Source organism: Sciurus vulgaris (genome assembly GCF_902686455.1).
Source record: "Sciurus vulgaris genome assembly, chromosome: 13".
NCBI lineage: Eukaryota > Metazoa > Chordata > Mammalia > Rodentia > Sciuridae > Sciurus > Sciurus vulgaris.
The window spans coordinates 62,203,675-62,221,287 of record NC_136474.1 but is presented as its reverse complement, the minus strand read 5'-3'; the positions used below and the strand labels follow the sequence as shown (position 1 = coordinate 62,221,287).

Genomic DNA, 17,613 nt, shown 5'->3' with positions numbered 1-17,613 from the left:
TTTATTTTCTCTAGAACTCAAATAGAACTTTTGCTCCCAATGCCCTTTAAAGCTTCTCCTTTCCAAGTGACCTGTGTCTCACTAGACTAAGCTGATCTTTCCCTCCTCCTTCACATACAGCCTTCCAGGCTACACCACTCACCTGGTTTGCTTCCTTCTGCTTCTCCTTCCCAGACTCATTGTTCCTTTAAATGCCCTGGCCCTCTCCTATTCATCGACCTCACTCTTGTCGTCTTCAATTCATCTAGTCCCAGGGCTTTAACATTCGCAGATTTTTTACCTTTACCCCTCACCGTAGCACCTTCTGCAGTGGTTTGCTCTCTCAGCTTCATGCACCTTGCTGCCAATTCCAAAAACACTGGGATGGCCCTCCACTCCTAGTTTTTCATTCTCCACGTGCCTTGGAGCATGCCGTCCTGACTCAACCTCACATCATATGCAGAATCCAGCCACTTTTCTCATGACCTCCATTGTCACGACCCTGGTCCAGACTGCTATGATGTCACGATACTTAAGTGGCTGAGATGCAACAGACAACCTGGCTCTTTCTCCATTTCATGGGAAATGTTGGCCTTTCATATTTTGGCAACAGGAAAAAGAGTGTATTTCAAGGTAATTTTTGTACCTTGCTGGTTTTCTTGCTTATTTTGTTCATTCATTTTTGTCTTTTAAAAAATTGTTAGTGCATATTAATTTTACAAAATAATGGGTTTCCATGACATTTTCATACACAAATAAAACATACTTTGATCCTAACATTTATATCTACTTTAATCATTTTATAGTGTCCCTCTTTGTCTTTAGTGATTTCCTTTGCTCTGAAGTCTGCTTTATCTGATATTAACATAATTACTTCTACTTTTCTTTGATTAATGTTTGCTTGATATATCTTTTCCCAACTTTCATCTTCCTGTCATTATGTTTGAAAAGTTTCATACAGACAGCATGTAACAGTATATAATTGGGCTTTTTTAAAAAACCCACTCTGTCAATCTTTTTTAATGTAAAGTCACTATTGAAATGTTAGGGCTTAAATCTGTCATTTGTTTTGGTTGTTTCCCGTTTCTCCTTTCTTGGCTATTGTGCACTACTTGAATATTTTTTCAGAAATTATTTTGATTTTTATAGTGTTTTTATGTACATTACTTCAAATATTTTTCTCAGTGGTTGCTGGGGGTGTTATAATATACACACTAACCTGCCATGATCTACTAGTTGATGTTTTACCACTTTAAAAGCAATGTCAAAAACTTAATTTAGTTCCTTTTACCATCTATGCTTTTAAAATTATCTGAAATATTTCTTCTCTATACAGAGAATACTACATATCAAATGATTTTAAAACTTTTGCTTCAACCTTCAAATATTATTTCAGAAACCTCTGAGGAGAAAGTCTATTTTATTTACCCTATTTTCACCCATTCTTGTGTTCTTTCCTTCCTGAAATTCCAAACCTTCCATTATCATTTCTTATCTGTTCAAAGAACATTCTTCCATTTGGTAAAGAATTCCACCATTTTTTAAGGGTAGATCTTCCAGTGACAGATTCTCTTAGTTTGTATTCATCTGAGAAGGTCTTACGTTCCCATTGTTCTTTAAAGGATACCTTTGCTAGGTTCAGAGTTCATGGTTGTCAGTTGTTTCTGGCACTTACAAAATGCTGTGCCCTCCCGGCCGGCTTCTGTTTGTAGATCAGCTGTCACAAGAATCCGTGTTCCCCTATTGGTCACGTATTTCTTTCTAGTCTCCTCCAAAACTTCATTTTAGCTCTTTACTTCTTAGAAGTTTATCACTGTCTTGGTGTGGATGTCTTTATTTGGGTTTTTTCAGCTTCACAAACCTGTGTGTTTATGCCTTTTGACAGACTTGGAAAATTTTTGGCCATTATTCCTTCCAACATGTTTTCAGCTTTGTGCTTTTTCTCCTCTCCTTGACTCCAGTGACAAAGATGTCAGGCCTATTATTATAGTCCCACAGGTCTCTGAGGTACTGTAGTGTCTCTAACCATTTTCTCCCATTCCTTCTGTTATTAAGATTGAGTCATTTCTACCGACCTTGTTTTTGAGTTCACTACTTCCTTCCTTGTCTCCGATCTACTATTAAGTCCATTCCAGTTAGATTTTTATTTTGGTTATTATACCTTTTAGTTCTGTAATTTACCTTTGATTCATTTTTGTACATATGCTACTTTATTTTCTTCATGTACTTCCTGAGTTATTGAGATTATGATGGTTGCTTCAAAATTCTTGTCACATAATTCCAATGTGAAACTCATCTTGATGTTGACATCTGTTGACTGTTTTTTTCAAGTTGTACTTGCCCTGGTTCTTGATGAATGATTTTCAACTGAATCCTGGAAAATGTGGGTATCATTTGCTAGCCTTTTCATCCTATTGAATCTTCTCTTCTAGCAGGCAGTCACCATTTCCTGGTGTAGCGTACAGTTCTTGGTGGAAACAGGTGTTCAGCTCCCTGATGTGTGATGCTATCATCACCCTCCTGAGGGTGCTGACTCACACTGCCTCACTATAGAAGAGTATGATAGAAGTTCAGTTCCCCCTTGGCCCCAGTGCCATTGTCCCAGGGAAAATGGACCACTGATTCACATTGCCTCATTGCCTCCAAGTGGAGGTGAAGGCTCAATCAGCCCTCTGACTCTGGGTTGGGGAGAACACTGCAGACTGGCCCTACCTTCAAATGCATTATCTCACCTTGTGTATGCCAGATGAGGATGGTGGCACAACTCTCTGCTGGGCCACTGATATCAAGAACAAGGACACCAGACACCTCTTTATTCATTTATCTAGAGATAACTTTGTAAGACCCTACTGTGTTCTAGACACAACGTGAGGACTTGAGGGCTCACAGTGAACAAGACAGACATCTCATCTCACAAAACTGACATTCAAGTGTCAACAAAGAACAATTACACAAGTCATTTTAACCATGGGCAATGAATGCTATGCTAAAGCCTCTCACACTGAGGTCACAGAGCAGAACATGTGACAGAAAAATAGAGCCACCTGACTGGAATAAGTTGAGTCTCTTTCAAGGCCAACCACTCATTTGTCAGTAATAGACACAATCATTAAAAATAAGATTGGTAATCATTTTAATCATCTCTAAAGTTTCCTTGTGGTTTATGAAAACATTTTGAAAGCAAAAGCTACTACGATAGAACTTCCCGACTCCATGGCTGCAAGTGCCTATGAGCAGTGGTGTTTTTAAAAACCAATAAGCTAGTGTAAATAAACATGATCAAATCTCTTCACAACACTGGAGAAAAGTCACTGTGAAACTCTGATTCCTGCATCTACACACTTGGACACCGTCCTCTTTTGGTAGAAAGTCAATGATTCTTCACTGATAGCAGAGTCTCCATTTTTGGAAAGTTGTCCTTATTTGGTAAAAATACTGCACAACTGATCCAAGAAAGTTCTGTTCCCTGTCTTATTTTTACTAATCCCAACTTGCTGATATGTTTTGGGCCTGCTAAACCCAGATATGATGAATAATACTTAAAGTTATTCATAATATATAAAATCTGACTTAAGACCAAAGTGATTAAGAAGATTTACCATACGCCCTGTATTATCAAAATTTCAATGAACAGGAATAGTACAAGTAGAATTTGGGATACTAACTATAATCTGACTTTGAAGGAAATTAAGTAAATATCAGCTTATGTAATACTTTTTAGCACATGCATCTTCAACAAAAGACAAGATTTTTCAGGGCAATTTCTAGGATATAAACATAAATTTTTTTCAGTTTTTTATTATAATATCATGATTAGTGATATAGAGAAAAAAATCAAGCAGCACATCCTAACTGGAAAAATATTTTAAAAGTAACTATTTTAGACTGTGCCATTGATTGACAGGTCTTTTGGAAGACTAATTTCATTTACTCATTCCATTTTCATTCATTCTTCTGTGCTTCAGAGACAACGTATTTCAATCTAGGAACTAACAAGCCAAGCATGGGCCACAGCAATGGCTGATAAGTCCCTGTGCAGCTTGGGACTTGAGGGTGTGTTCCTTGTATTTTGCCTCACAGAGGGAAGCCCATAAGACATGGTTCCACTAGTGAAGAGTTAGTGAGGAAGGCAGCATCCTACCATCCTGATAGCACACACATCAGGAAAACGCAGGTCTCACAGGTATTGTGAATGGTTACAATATCTATAATCTTCTGGGGTACCACCTCCTTAATCTCTGGTGAGGTCCTTATGGGCCAAACCTGTAATCTAGCATTCCGTTTGGTCCTTAACTGCAAAGTCACCACCCCCCAACACACAGGTGAACTGAATGAATACTAGGTATAATACTTAAAAGATAAAATTACATAAGGAAAAGCATGTGCATCATAGTAAAGAGTGATCCCGAGTGTAATGGAGAAAACTACCTGAATTTGGTGTACTCCAGTTTAGTATATCAAGCTGACCTCAATGCACTGTGAACCGCAAAGTTTTAGAAGCACTCATTCATTCATTTAAAAAATCTATTTCCATCTGAAAGTCCAGGTCTCCCACACTTCATTAAAAAAAAAAAAAAAAAGCTTTAAAGGGTGTAAATAATAACATGGCATGTCTAAACCAAAATAAGAAACTGAAACAAACCACCCTTATTATCAACAATTAAGCAAATAGTGAAGTGCGTTTCTCCTCTAAGACTCATTCTTCAGAAAAGTGCTCATTTCCTGGACCCTTTATTTTCCCCTGTGGAAGTGAGAGATGCCAACAGCATGGCAGAGGGTTTGGGGGCCACCATTCTAGGGGGAGGAGGATGCTGGTTGTTAGTGTGGCCACATTCCTCATGTCCAGATGCTGGGTGATACAGCTGGGGGAGGGAGCTGCCCCAGCAGGTCACCCCAGAGGTCAGTCTATGGACAAGCTTGGTAGCAAACCAGGTCCTCTATCTCAGGATCCCTGCAGAAAGGGGTTTCATTTACCAGTTGCCCTGTCCCTGGAGAGCTTGTCTTCCTTCTCTTCCCTCTCCAAGGTGCTGCTGGAGGACGAGATGCTGGAGGCCGAGCAGTTGTCCCTCTCATTCACCTCCTCGTTCTGCCTCTCTTTTTCACTGAGGGAGGCTCTTTCTTCTGGCTCTTGCTCCAGTGCCCGCTCCCCTTCACTCTCTGCTTCCCCTTGGGAAGAGGCTATGTCCTGGCTGGCTTCATTGGCAACTTGCCTTGCCTCTGCCTCCAATTCAGGCTCAGGATCCCCAGCACTCACTGGTGAAGATAAGAGTGGAGAGTACATTGACAACAGGGATTTCTGGGGAGCGTCACATAAGATGTGAGAATGGATGTGAGGTTGATTCCTCTGTGCTGCTCTGTGGTGAACAGAAGTCTAAAGATGGCTCCCAAGATTCCTGTTCCCTGGTGATCCAGGCAGATACTCATGGGGGTACCGCATGCAAGGGACTGTGGATTGTGAGATGACATGAAAGTCCCGAATCAGTTGACGTCAAAATATGGAGGTTAATTAGGCCCAATTCCATCAGATGAGCCTTTTAAAAATCAAGCATTTTCCAATTAGCAACAGAAAAAGAAGCCAGAGATGAAAAGCATAAGAAGGATCTTACTCGTATTGCTGGCTTTTCAAGATGGAGGGCCATGTGACAGGAAAGTAGGTGGCCTCTAGAAACTGAGAATGAAAACAAGGAACAGGGACCTCAGTTCAACAACTGCAAGGAACTGAGGGGTTCTGCCTACACCCTAAATGGGCCTGAAGGTGGACCCTTCCCAGTGCCTCCTAATCAGAGCCCAGCCAGCCACAAGCTTAATTTTAGCCTCGTGACAGTCAGGGCCAAGACCTCAGTTAAGCCAAGCTGGACTTCTGACCCAGGCAAACTGGGAAACAATAAACCAATGCCATTTCCAATCACTATGTTTATAGTATTTTGTTACATAGCAATAGAAAACTAACACATACTCCTTTAGCTTCTTCTGGTAAAAGTAACAAAATCTACAGGGAACCAATCTGACAAGCAGTAGCGTCCTAAGGTATTCTGAAACATTGGCTAAACCAATGAGACATATCATCCATTGCTTGGATTGTTCATAAAGTAAAGTTAGTCCATAATTTTGAAAACCATTTGAAAGAATCACTCATGGGCACAGGACTATTTGTAAACCCATCAAAATTGGTGATTTGATGCTCACGCCAAGATGAAATGCTCATGTTCTTGCTTGTGCAGTGCTCTAGGGAGCAGGGAAATGGCAGTCAGGCTTATCATGTTTTTGCTGAGCAAAGCTATTAGCTGTGAGCTGTGAATGGGCAGCAAAACGACTGACAGTGCAAAAACCTCTGAGCCAATTGCCACATGCACAAACCAGAGGAGAATGGGTCCTTCCTGAGGGTATGACCTTGGGGCTGGGTAAGGCCACATTGCTGGAACCCAGGCAGTGTATCCCAAGAGCAGTACTTAGGCCCTAGGCACACACTGCCAGAAGTGATAAAGAAATCCAGGCAGGATGTGCAGGTAGCAGGAACCAGGTCTGCCTAGATCCCAGAGGAATAGGCATATCAGGCATATCTCTCTATGCAGGAATCCTGCAGGCTCAAGTACAGGGACAGCTGGTGATGGGGTATGCAGAGCATTTTCGGCCCTTCATCAAGCCAGGCTCTGGCACTACCATGGGGGAAGAAAATCCAGGCCTTATTGGGCAGGGGGCCCAGCTGCCCTCAGCTTCCTAGTAAAAACTCATTCTACAGGACTTACCTGGGACAGTACCACTACCCCTTCCTCTTAAGAACAAGGGAGCCGAGTTAGGTAGGGAGGGAAGCAGAATAAAACACCAGGTGTTCCTCCTATTCCTGGGCAATTTCCAACATAGGGAAGAAAACTTCCTCCACAGTATCTCCCCAATGCCCTTCAGGTAGGTTCTGGGGGTGAAGGAATGGGGCCTCTCCCTTTTCCTGTTTGGGGCTTGATTTCACCTTGTGCATGTTCAGCTGAGGACTCCAGCCCAGCATAGGAACCTGCTTCCAAGAGCTTGGTGGGAGGAGACAGGGGCAACCAACACCCTCTGCCACCTAGGGGCTGTCCCTAGAGCGGAGGTTTTAGGAATAGGGGATGTTAGAGCAGTTCCTAGACAAAGATGCTCAGGCTGGCAGTACCAGGAAGAAGCCAAAGGGCAGAGCACCGTGAGCCTGTGTGCTGCAGAATGGGCACACTGTACTCTTTTACAAGAATGGAGCTACTTAATGGTAAAGAGTGAACATGCCTTTCAGAAAAATCCCCTTTGGTGTGGAAAGAATCTTGTGGTAATTTCTTTTTATTTGATAATATAGTATTTAGCAAAGAGATACAAAACCCTATTAGTTTTACAAGCATGGCAAAGGCAGAGCTTCAGCAACAGCATTGTCATCATTTGGTTGACAGAAAGCATGTGTGTTTGCACACACTTACTTCAGAATAGCCACATCAAAACAACAATGTGCTTCCAGAAGCCTAGCATGTGGCATGCATTTGAGTTTTCAATGGTGAGCATCTGGGGAACACTGGTCTGGGGTCTTTTGGTGGCTCTGTCACTGGCAGGGACAGCCAGGTCTACTCACCATCCATAGGAGGCTAGACAGAAAAAGTAGAGAAGATCCATGATTGATAACTATTTGACTTCAGCCCATGTGAACCCACGGCCACGTCTTATTCCACGTAACACACAAGACTCATGCAGAGACATGGCCACTGATTGACTAGGGACTGGCTGGACAAGTGTAGTAATGGACATGCAAGCAGTGGCAAAGTCACACCCTTATGGGAAGAAACAGCAATTTCATCCCAATATGTTAAAACCTAACTTCACAGAATCAGACCTTTAAATCAGTGATTCAAACATCAGAGTGACTTTTTTCATGACTGAAAAGAGAGTCAGTCATTTCTGAAGCTGCCTCTTGCCCGGAACACATGACTTTTGTGTCCGATAAGTCTGACTGCAAATCTGTGGCATGTGAGGCTGTCCTACTGATGAACAAATTAAACAATCACACACAAGTCACCTAAAATAAGCAAAGATTGAGAACAAAGGTGATAACCAAGGGCCAACAAGCAAGACTTGTGTTGTGGCAGGGTCCTCCACCCCACACACCTCTGCTTTTAAAGAGCTCACCAGGTAGCTAGGGACACAGGACAGAGGAACCTATGTGCAGGAGTCATAAGATACACTGACAAGGAGACCTGGAGGGAGCAGCCAAGTCCCATGCTAGAGCCCTTTCCTTGCTGTTTTAATCAAACACAGGTACTACAAGGGCAAAAGTTTCCCAAGGGTCATACCTCATCTTTTCATGTTGGCGAGTCCTCAGCAAGTTCACAAAGCCAGCATTGGCTCACAAAGTTCTTGTCAGTTCTGATCAATAGGAAGCACCGGGATGACTCAAAAACCCTATACCAAATTCCAGAATGTTTTTCTTCCCTTTTCCTGTTCTCTTTTATCAAGACCTCCCTAATATCCTCCACTACATAAGTACAACCATTCTTTGAGTCACTATCCCTAAGCCAGGCCTGCTGCTCCATGGACAGATACAGAGGAAGCGTCCCCTACCTTCAGTCCTCAGGAAGCAGGAGGAATCATATAAATCTGTGGTCTAAAGGGAACAAAGATTTTTGATAACACAGGAGTGAAAACAGCATTTACAATTCCTAACTGCTACTAATGCCAATAGTTCATGATCCTTTCTCTGACCCAGCCGTGGTGTTCATGGAGAGACACACTGATGCAGCAGTTATACCCAGCTCTATCACCACAAGTCTGCAGAGAGGCACAGAGAAGAGATCCTGCTGGGTACAGGGTGCATTGCCTGTAATTCCAGTGGCTTGGGAGGCTGAGGCAGGAGGATCTCAAGTTCACAGCCAGCCTTGGTAACCTAGTGATACTCTATCCCAAAATAAAAAGTAAAAGGGGGTGGGCACGTGGATCAGCACCCCTGGTTTCAATCCCTGGTACCGGCAGACAGGGGGAGGGAGGGAGAGGGAGGGGGGGTGAAGAGGGAGAGGGAGAGGGGGAGAGAGAGAGAAGGAAAGAGGGAGGGAGAGAGAGGGAAGGAGGGAGGGAGAGGGAGAGGGAGAGAGGGAAAGGGAGGGAGGGAGAGGGAGGGAGGGATGGGGGAGAGACAGACAGAGAGAGAGATCAAAACTAAACTTCCTGCCACAATGAACTCTGCTACCAATGAGCACAGGGAAATCCCAGCCTCTCAGCTCCCATCAGACACAATAAAAAATACTTATCAATGCTATACATGTTCTAAGATCAAAAGCACAGCTCCCTGAGAAATTATGGCAAGGGTCTGTTGCAAGACCTTGGAGGGGAGCCCTATTTCTGTGCCAAAAGGACATTTAAGCAGAGTCTCCAAAGATGAGGGGGAATTAAAGGGGGAAAGTGGCTATAAGAACATTCTGGGCAGAGGGAAGAGCACAGGCAGCCCCGGAGCACAGAGTATTCAGAGGAAATAAAAGATGTCCTGTGTGACTGGAGCTGAGAGAGCAAGGGGAGGTGGACAGCAATTTGGGGTTGGGACAATGGGCCTAGGGTGCTGAGAGAAGGACCTAAGACTTTACCCTAAGGCAGTGACAGTTACTTCAGATAGAGATAGGTTACAAGTCCTTTGTCTAGAGGCCTCCTACCTATGCCTGTGTCACAGGCAAAGCACATTTTCTACTGGGACTAGTTCAGGTGTTCCTGTGAGCTGTGGGTGAGCTCTGGTTAAGGTGGAATCAACAGTCCAGGAAGCACACCTGTGGAGAAGAGCCTGCGAGGAGGTGAAAGCCAACCAAGCAGCTGGAAAGAGAGACAAAGGAGAACCCAGTACCACATGGGCAAGGCACACGCGGGTAAGGACACTGGTTTATGAACAGGGGGGAGGAGCTGTGTTGTGTTCACATTTGAGGGAAGCAGCAGGCTGGCCAGGGCTGCTGGCTCCCTCTGAGGAATGACTATGGGGCATTTTACGTGAACTGTCAGCTGAAGTCCTTACGACCCCTCTCTGGCGAGGGCTCTGTAATGACCCCTGAAAGCTGAGGCTGAAGAACAGAACAGAGCATCATACCAGGTGGCTAGACAGAAAAAAGCACTTAGCAAGTGCCCGTAAGGACCCCGCAGCAACATCTTCGTTTGAGGCAGGCTCAGGAATAACTGTGATAACCAAACCCTGCAGGGCTCCACACACTGGTCCATAACCTCAGATGGAAGGACACAAAGATCTGCCTGCCTCTCTGGGGCTGTGCCAGGGAGGAGAACGGCAAGGAGGACTTGGGCTGGTGCCCAGCCGGCCCTTCTCCTGGTGGGGGGTGAGAGTTTGGAAGTGAAAGGAGGACATGCAAGGATGGCCTGGCAACGTCCACAGAGTCCAAAACTGGGATCTGTCTCCCTGGACCACAGCCTGAGAGCAGACTGATGGAGCTCAGCAGCGCCAGAATGCACTTAGCAAAGAGCAGAAAAATGCATTTGGCCAGGACGCCACTGATCTGATTCAGAGGGCTTTAAACTAGATTTTAAGGTTGGGGTGGGAGGAATATGAGGAGGGGGAAAAAATCAAACTAATTAAAAGAATATGGGAATGGATCATTTATAAGAAATATTAGGAAGAGGAGGTTTACTATATCACTATGGGGAACTGTGCTGTCACCATCCTGTGGGGGAAGGATCTAGAGTTAACACAGCCACTGAAAAGAATTCTTTATCCCAGGAGACAGACATGACTGGAGTGAAAGTGGCTAGAAAGTCAGGATGGGATTCCATCAACCTGAGAAGCCAGGAAAAGACTGAGCATTTCGGTGTTTTTCCTGGGGATACAAAAGCCTGCCCAGTGGGGTGGAGAATGGGGTGGTGCACCCTCCTGCAGATTACAGAACTGGGGGAGAAGTGATGAAGGACCTGAAGATGTCAGCTGGCTCCTCCCTGTTCCCAATTTGGCTAGGGCAGATATTCATTTCTACCTACCATCTCCCTCTCGGTCCCTCCAAATGCCCAACACTACCTTCCTCTTCTGGTTCCCAAACCTCACTGCAGTTCAGGCCCTGCTTGGTCTTAAATGAAGGAAACATAAAAGTTAGTATATATTGAGTGCCTTCTCCACTGGGGCACTGTGCCAGGAACCATACTACATCATTCTATTTAGTTCCCACACCCACACCATGAAGTAAAGGTTAATGTCTCCTTGGGAGAAATGATAAACCATGTTCAGAAAGATTAAGCAACTTGCCCAGGGTCACATGGCAGGTTGGATATTCTCAGGTTGCTCCCATTGCTCCTGTTCTGTGCCCTAGGAGCTCTCCTCTACAGGAGCACTGCCTGCCTTTGCTCCTCTCACTTTCAGATAGGTGACCCCTGGGAAGGACCAGTAAAAGTAGGAGTAAAGAGGGGCTAGAATCGTTAATTCTTGTTCCCTTCATGGGGGCACAAGTCTGGCAAAGGTTGTCAAATCACTCATTCCATCCATGGCTTCAGTCCCCTGGCTATGACTCTTACCAGATTCCAGTCATTCACCAATTCCTTCATATCGAGAGGTGGGAAAATGTTTCTAGCTGCTTTCTCTGAGTGCCTGACCACTCTCTGATGCCCCCTGACCTCTCAGCACCTCTGCCAAGTTGCACATGGAATGCCTTCAGTCACCTCGGAAAGTGCCACCTGTTTTCAGCAACACCTCACTTACAAAGCAGAACCCATGGAACACAATGAGGACTGGAACCCAGTTTGGCCTATATGAAAAGCCCTGGGTATTTAAAAAAAAAAAAAAAAAAAAGAAGAAGTAGAGTGGGCACAAACATTCCAATTCTATTATCATCAATGTCCCCAACAGCTGAGTCCAGAGTGTCCATTTGGAATCTCTTGTCATGCGACTTTTCTTTGAAGAGATGAGCTGCTGGTACAAAGAGCTAAACTTAATAAATCTTTGGGTGGCTTCAATCAGTTTCAGTCTGTGGTAGTGTCTCGATGACTTTGCCAGGACTTGGCTTTCTGGCAGGTCTTATGAAACCAAAGTCTGGGCCAGCCAGTTCTATAACAGTTGCTCCAAACTATGTAGATTCCAGAGACCTCCCCAGTTCAGAGCTAATAGCTAACACCATCGACTTTAAACTCATGGTTTAATCACATAAATCTGAAAAAGGTCCCAAGAGAAAAAACTCACAACTTTTGAAAATTCTTCAGACTTTGTCCTTGGTATGAGGCCAGGTCTTGCTAAGCCGTTCACTAAGACTCATCTAAAGTGGGCTTTTTCAGTCTTAGTCCCATGGGCACTTGGGTCAAATAATTCCTTGCTGTGGGAGGCTGTCCTATAAGTTAGAGGATGTTTAGCATCCCTGGCTTCTACTCACTAGAGGCCTTTAGCATCTACCACCTATTTCTCTCCCACTATGATGATGACCAAAGATGACTTCAGATACTGGCAAAGAATAAAATCACCTTGGTTGAGAATCTTTACTCACAGGAATAGCTTCATTAGGATAAGTACCAACTCGGCTACTCAAATTTATAAAAGAACCACATGATCACCTGTAAAATACTGATTTAATGGTTCATTTGTTCTCAAAACTAAGTCTAGCCTTGTTCTCAAGTTTTCACACTGGACCACTTAAACAGGTTTAGGTGTAAGCCACTTCTTAAGCCCCTTTTAAAGGTGTCACTTTATAGATCCCAGAACTCCCTCCATAGTGCCACCAATCAAGATTGTCATTCAGCTTTAGTGGCACTCTACAAGAAGTTCTGTGTTTGCCCTCACTGGCCACGTTACCCCAAATCAAAATCCTTAGATTGTAAAATCACATTTGATGCAGCACATTATTCATGTTCCAAGGCACATGGCAATCAGGAATGGCTCCTGTCAAAAACCAGATCTAAGTCTCTCATGTTACTCAGGGACGTGGACTTGAGTTGGATACTGGAAAGGATAATGAGGGTTATTTAATTTATAAAGTCCATTACCCTCTCTTGCCCCTCAGATTATTTCTGCTTGAATTCACTTGGTCAAACATGTATATGATTTAATTCTACCATAGTTTCCTATACACAATAAAAATGCAGCCAGTTCCAGGTCTAATTATTATGCTCTTGATAATATACAGGGTGAATATTCTATTTCTCAGTATGAATGAAAGCTGATAAAGTAGTTTAAGGGTTACTGAATTATTTACTACTGTATATTTCATTACCTTGAAATCAAACAAAAATACCAACGCTAGGTCATGAAGGCTTCCTGTGACCTTGTTTAGTTATGTTTCCTTAAGTCAGACAGGCAGATCTTATTTTTGTTCAATTGTATCAAACAGGATCCATTCTAGTCCTTCTTTGTCCTTGTATGCCCAGTGAGACCGCTGGAGCACCTGGGTCAACCAGATGCCCATTTCCTTACAAGGACAAAGAGGATCCTTTCCTCAAGAATGACGACACTGATTCTAAACTGGCCATGCTTTCCAGTACCCCTCTAGCTCTTGTCCAGTTTCAGAATGTCAAAGGAGCACTTTAACATTAAATGGACAGTCCTGAGTAGTAGCACCTTGTAAATGAATTGTTAGAGCTTGAGTTTTTTGAACAATTCAGTTTTTCAAGCTTAGTAGGATATGGTTACTCTTAAATAGGTGCTTTGATGCACCCAGAGGCAAAATTCACTCATTCAATGAACATTTGAGACCTATCATGTGTCAGGCACTGGGCTACTGCACAGAAACTCAGACATGACAAAAACGTATATTCTCCAAAGTATTTACTAGCTAAACTTGCCTATTATACCTCAGTCAAGAGATATAATAAGGTCCAAACTAATAGCGTCAGAAAATAGTAGCTCTTCCTGCCAGTGTGTGTGAGAGTGTGTGTGTGTGTGTGTGTGTGTGTGTGTGTGTTCATTTGTTTATTGCAAATTGAATCCAGGATCCTGCACATGATAGGCAAGTGCTATGCCACCTGAGCTACATCTCCAAGTCCCTGCCTGTAGACCATAACCAAGCAGAATCAGCTGGCCTGAGATGGGGGCATGGCTTGAAATCTCACTTTTGAATTCTCATTCAAAAAAACCCTTCCTGACCAACCAACACGGCTGGTGACCAACAATATGGCTTTCCTCTTAATCGACAAACCAGTTTATCTGCACTTCATTCACAAGCAAATAAACGCACAAAGAAAAGGAAATCTTGAATTGAAATGGAATTCACTTTAAAACAAGGGATGCAAAGGATTAAATACTTATATCCCCCCCCCAAAATATTCTCCCAAAGTGATAGTATTGGAAGGCAGGGCCTTTAAGTTACTGGGGCAGAGCCATTGTGAAAGAGATGAGTGACTTTATGAAAGAGACAAAGAGCCCTCAGACAACTTCCATCATGGTAGGATATGGTGATAAGACATCATCTACGTTGCAGAAAGAGGGCCCTTATTTGGCACTACACATGCCAGTGCCTTGGTCTTGGGCTTATCAGCCTCAAGAACCATGAGAAATAAATGCTGTTTGTAAGTTACACAGTTTATAATATTTTGTTATAGCAACCGAATGAACTTAGGGGGCATTTTAATTTTTATTGTTACATATTCATTATACAAAAAGTGTGTTTCATTGTGGCATACTTGGACATATATGAAAACATAATTTGATCAACTTTGCTCACCAATGCCTTCCTACTCTCTTTTCCTCCCTCCCCAATTCTCTTCCTCTAACCTATTAGTCTCCCTTCTAATTTCAAGCAGTCTCTCTTTTTTTTTTTTTTTCTCCTCAAGTTTCCACATGAGACAAAGTGTATGGTATTTTTCTGAGTCTGGCATATTTCACTCAAAATTATGGTCTCCAGTTCCATCCATTTTCCTAAAAATGACAATTTCATACTTCTTTATGCTGCATAAAACTTAACTGTACGTGTGTGTGTATGTATATATATGTATGTATATATATGTATATATCACATTTTCTTTACCCATTAACCTGTTGAGGGACACCTAAACTGATTCTATAACTTGGCTATTGTGAATTGTGTTGCAATAAACATGAGTATGCAGTTATCTCTAAGATATACTGACTTCAATTCATTTGAATAAATATGAAAGAGTGGTATTGCTGGGTCATACAAATATTATTTTTAGCTTTAAGGAACCTCATACTGATTTCCATAGTGGCTATACTGATTTACATTCATAAGGGAGCATTACATTTTAAGACAAATACTTAACTATCAAATTTTCAAGAATCATCCTCAGAATTTTCTCCTGTATTAGTTATTCAGAAATAAATGTCCCAGGTATATTATGTCAAGTCATTGCAAAAGTTCCCTCTTGCTTAAGTCAATGTTATGTATTCTGTCCTCATAATATAGCCTATATAGTCAGATACATGTCCTCTACCCATGGTCCATGTAATAAATTTCTTTCTGGGTAAAAGGGCCATCTCTGTCTTGGTAGATGAAAGTGTCTACTTTCCTTTTCCCTGTCTGTTCATTCACCAACTCAGAATATATTTACTGAATGCCTATTCTGTTCCAAGCACCAGGAGGTGGCAAACTTGAGTGCAGGTATGAACCCTCCCCTGAGAAGCACGCAGATAAGTGGGAGGACCACTTACACCCAGTGAGAGAAGCCCTGTATCCCACCTGAGGACAAGATAAAAGGGAAACACAAGAGGAATCAAAGGAGGCTTTGAGAACAGGAAAATGCTTCAACCAGATGGGTAAGGCTCCAATGGGCACCAAGGGATCAGACTTTGCTCAGAGGCACACCTAAGAGAACATGGCCCTTTTCCGGCACTGAGAGTAGTTTGGTGTGGATAGAACATAACACCTGAGGATGTTGTACTGATAAAAGTTGGTAGGGACCAAAGAAAACCAAGGGTATTAAATGCCATGTAAAATCTGAACTAACATTGTAGATTATGGAGAACCACTGAGGGGATTTTAGAATATAAGTATATAGATGTGATTTGGTGAGAGGGAACACTGGGTTGCTGCAAGAACCTTGAAGAAGTGAGACCTGCTAGAAGCAATTGACATAGTTCATATGGTGACAGTTAAGGTCATCTCCACGATAGTCATGGAGAGGAGCGAAGATGGTTGATTTGAGAGAAAGTACCACAACAAATCCTTTGATTGACTGGATGTGGGGTGAGTATTGAAGGAGAGAACGAAAATTATTGGTAAGTTTCCAGCTTAAACGACTGGCCCAAGAGAGATGGACTTTTCCAGCTGAGGACTAAAAAATGTAAAACAGGGTTGAGGGTAGGCAGTAGCTTATGCATGAAAATGGGAAACACCTCCCACTTGAATGTCCCTCAAACTGGCAGCTGGCAAGTCTGAGGTGTCTGAGGGACATTTAGACGGAGATATCTGAAAAGATGAAAAGCACTCACCTTAGCCCAAAAGGGCCAAGACTGAGAAAGAGATATGGCAGGTTTCAGTATATAGCAAGTAGCTAAAAATCACAATTGGGAAAATGAGGGCCTGGTGAGAGGGTGTGGATGAAATGAGGAAGTTGGAGAGAAATGTTAGGAAAACCACTTAGAGGGCAGACAGAAGAGGAGTGAGAACATTCCAACAAAACAAAGAGAAAGACAGATAAAACAATGAGAAATGTAGATGACATGAAAGGCAAGTAACACATTCATCTGGAGATTGTCTAGAGGATACAGAAGGATCCAGAAAGATTGGATCAAAAAAAAAAAAAAAAAACCTACTGGAACTTTCCAACACATCAGGCAGAGGCAGCTTTCTCAGAGAAGTTCCATCTTCGAAAGCCTGAAGATGCATGCCACATTTAGAGGTACACAAAATGCTCTACAGGGACTCTGAAGCCAGGGGTTTTCCAGAAAAAGCATAATTTTAGAGGCTAGAAAATCAATGTGTGCTTACCTGGCTACACTGAAGGTACTGTGTCATTTTGAACAAATGCATTACAGGCTAGATGGGGGAAGGGCAGGGATACTGGAGAGAGGAGGTGTGATAGAGATGACAAAATGATGATGAAGTTCCTGAGCTCAGATAAAAATGCTAGAAGGAGCCTGAGAGTTCTTACCCTTTGCTACTCACCAGGTTTCAGGTACTGACTGAAAATCCCCAAGTACCAAAGACTGAAGAATTCTCATTGCACCATACTTGGTACCTCCTGAGTGTACCTAAAAGCATTGACCCACGGCTCTGACCTTGGCTGACAGGCACTGATGCCTCACCCAGTCTATAAGCCAGGCTCTTTGTGAGCACCTCCAGATGTAGGTGTCACAGCTTCCGACACTCCTTTTTGTTAAGTAAGGATAAGCAAGTAAATTACTGTTCAAACTTATTTTGTTTATATTAAACAGACTTAGGATACGGATTTGATAGTAAAGCTTGGTTAAAAACCATTATAATTTAAGGGTATAAACAATTATTTATGGATCTCCCGTGTTTCTGTAGTCTTGCAACCAGAGGCACTGATAGCTTGATCTGGAATATCTTTCCAAAGAAGAGTGAAATAGTGTCCCCTTCCTGAACAAAGCACTAGATCATTTATTACCCACTGTAACTGCCTGCCCTAGGCTGAAGGGAAGATATGCTTACTGCTCATTATAAATGATCTGAGGGGCTGGGGTTTTGGCTCAGTGGTAGAGAGCTTGCCTAGCACATGTGAGGCTCTGGGTTTGATCCTCAGTATCACATAATGAATAAA

General features: G+C 42.9%; 1 protein-coding gene across 21 annotated transcripts in view; it reads right to left on the bottom strand.

The window, feature by feature from the left end:
• FHOD3 (formin homology 2 domain containing 3) overlaps window positions 1–17,613 on the bottom strand; it is a 491,479-nt gene that overhangs the window by 58,496 nt on the left and 415,370 nt on the right. For 11 of the 21 annotated variants that reach the window (XM_079108491.1, XM_079108492.1, XM_079108488.1 and 8 more), the window contains one exon: window positions 4,954–5,232. The exons of the other annotated variants lie outside the window; for them this stretch is intronic. In XM_079108491.1, the coding sequence (XP_078964617.1) occupies window positions 4,954–5,232 (279 nt within the window). The remainder of the gene's footprint in view (window positions 1–4,953; window positions 5,233–17,613) is intronic. 21 annotated transcript variants of the gene reach the window in all.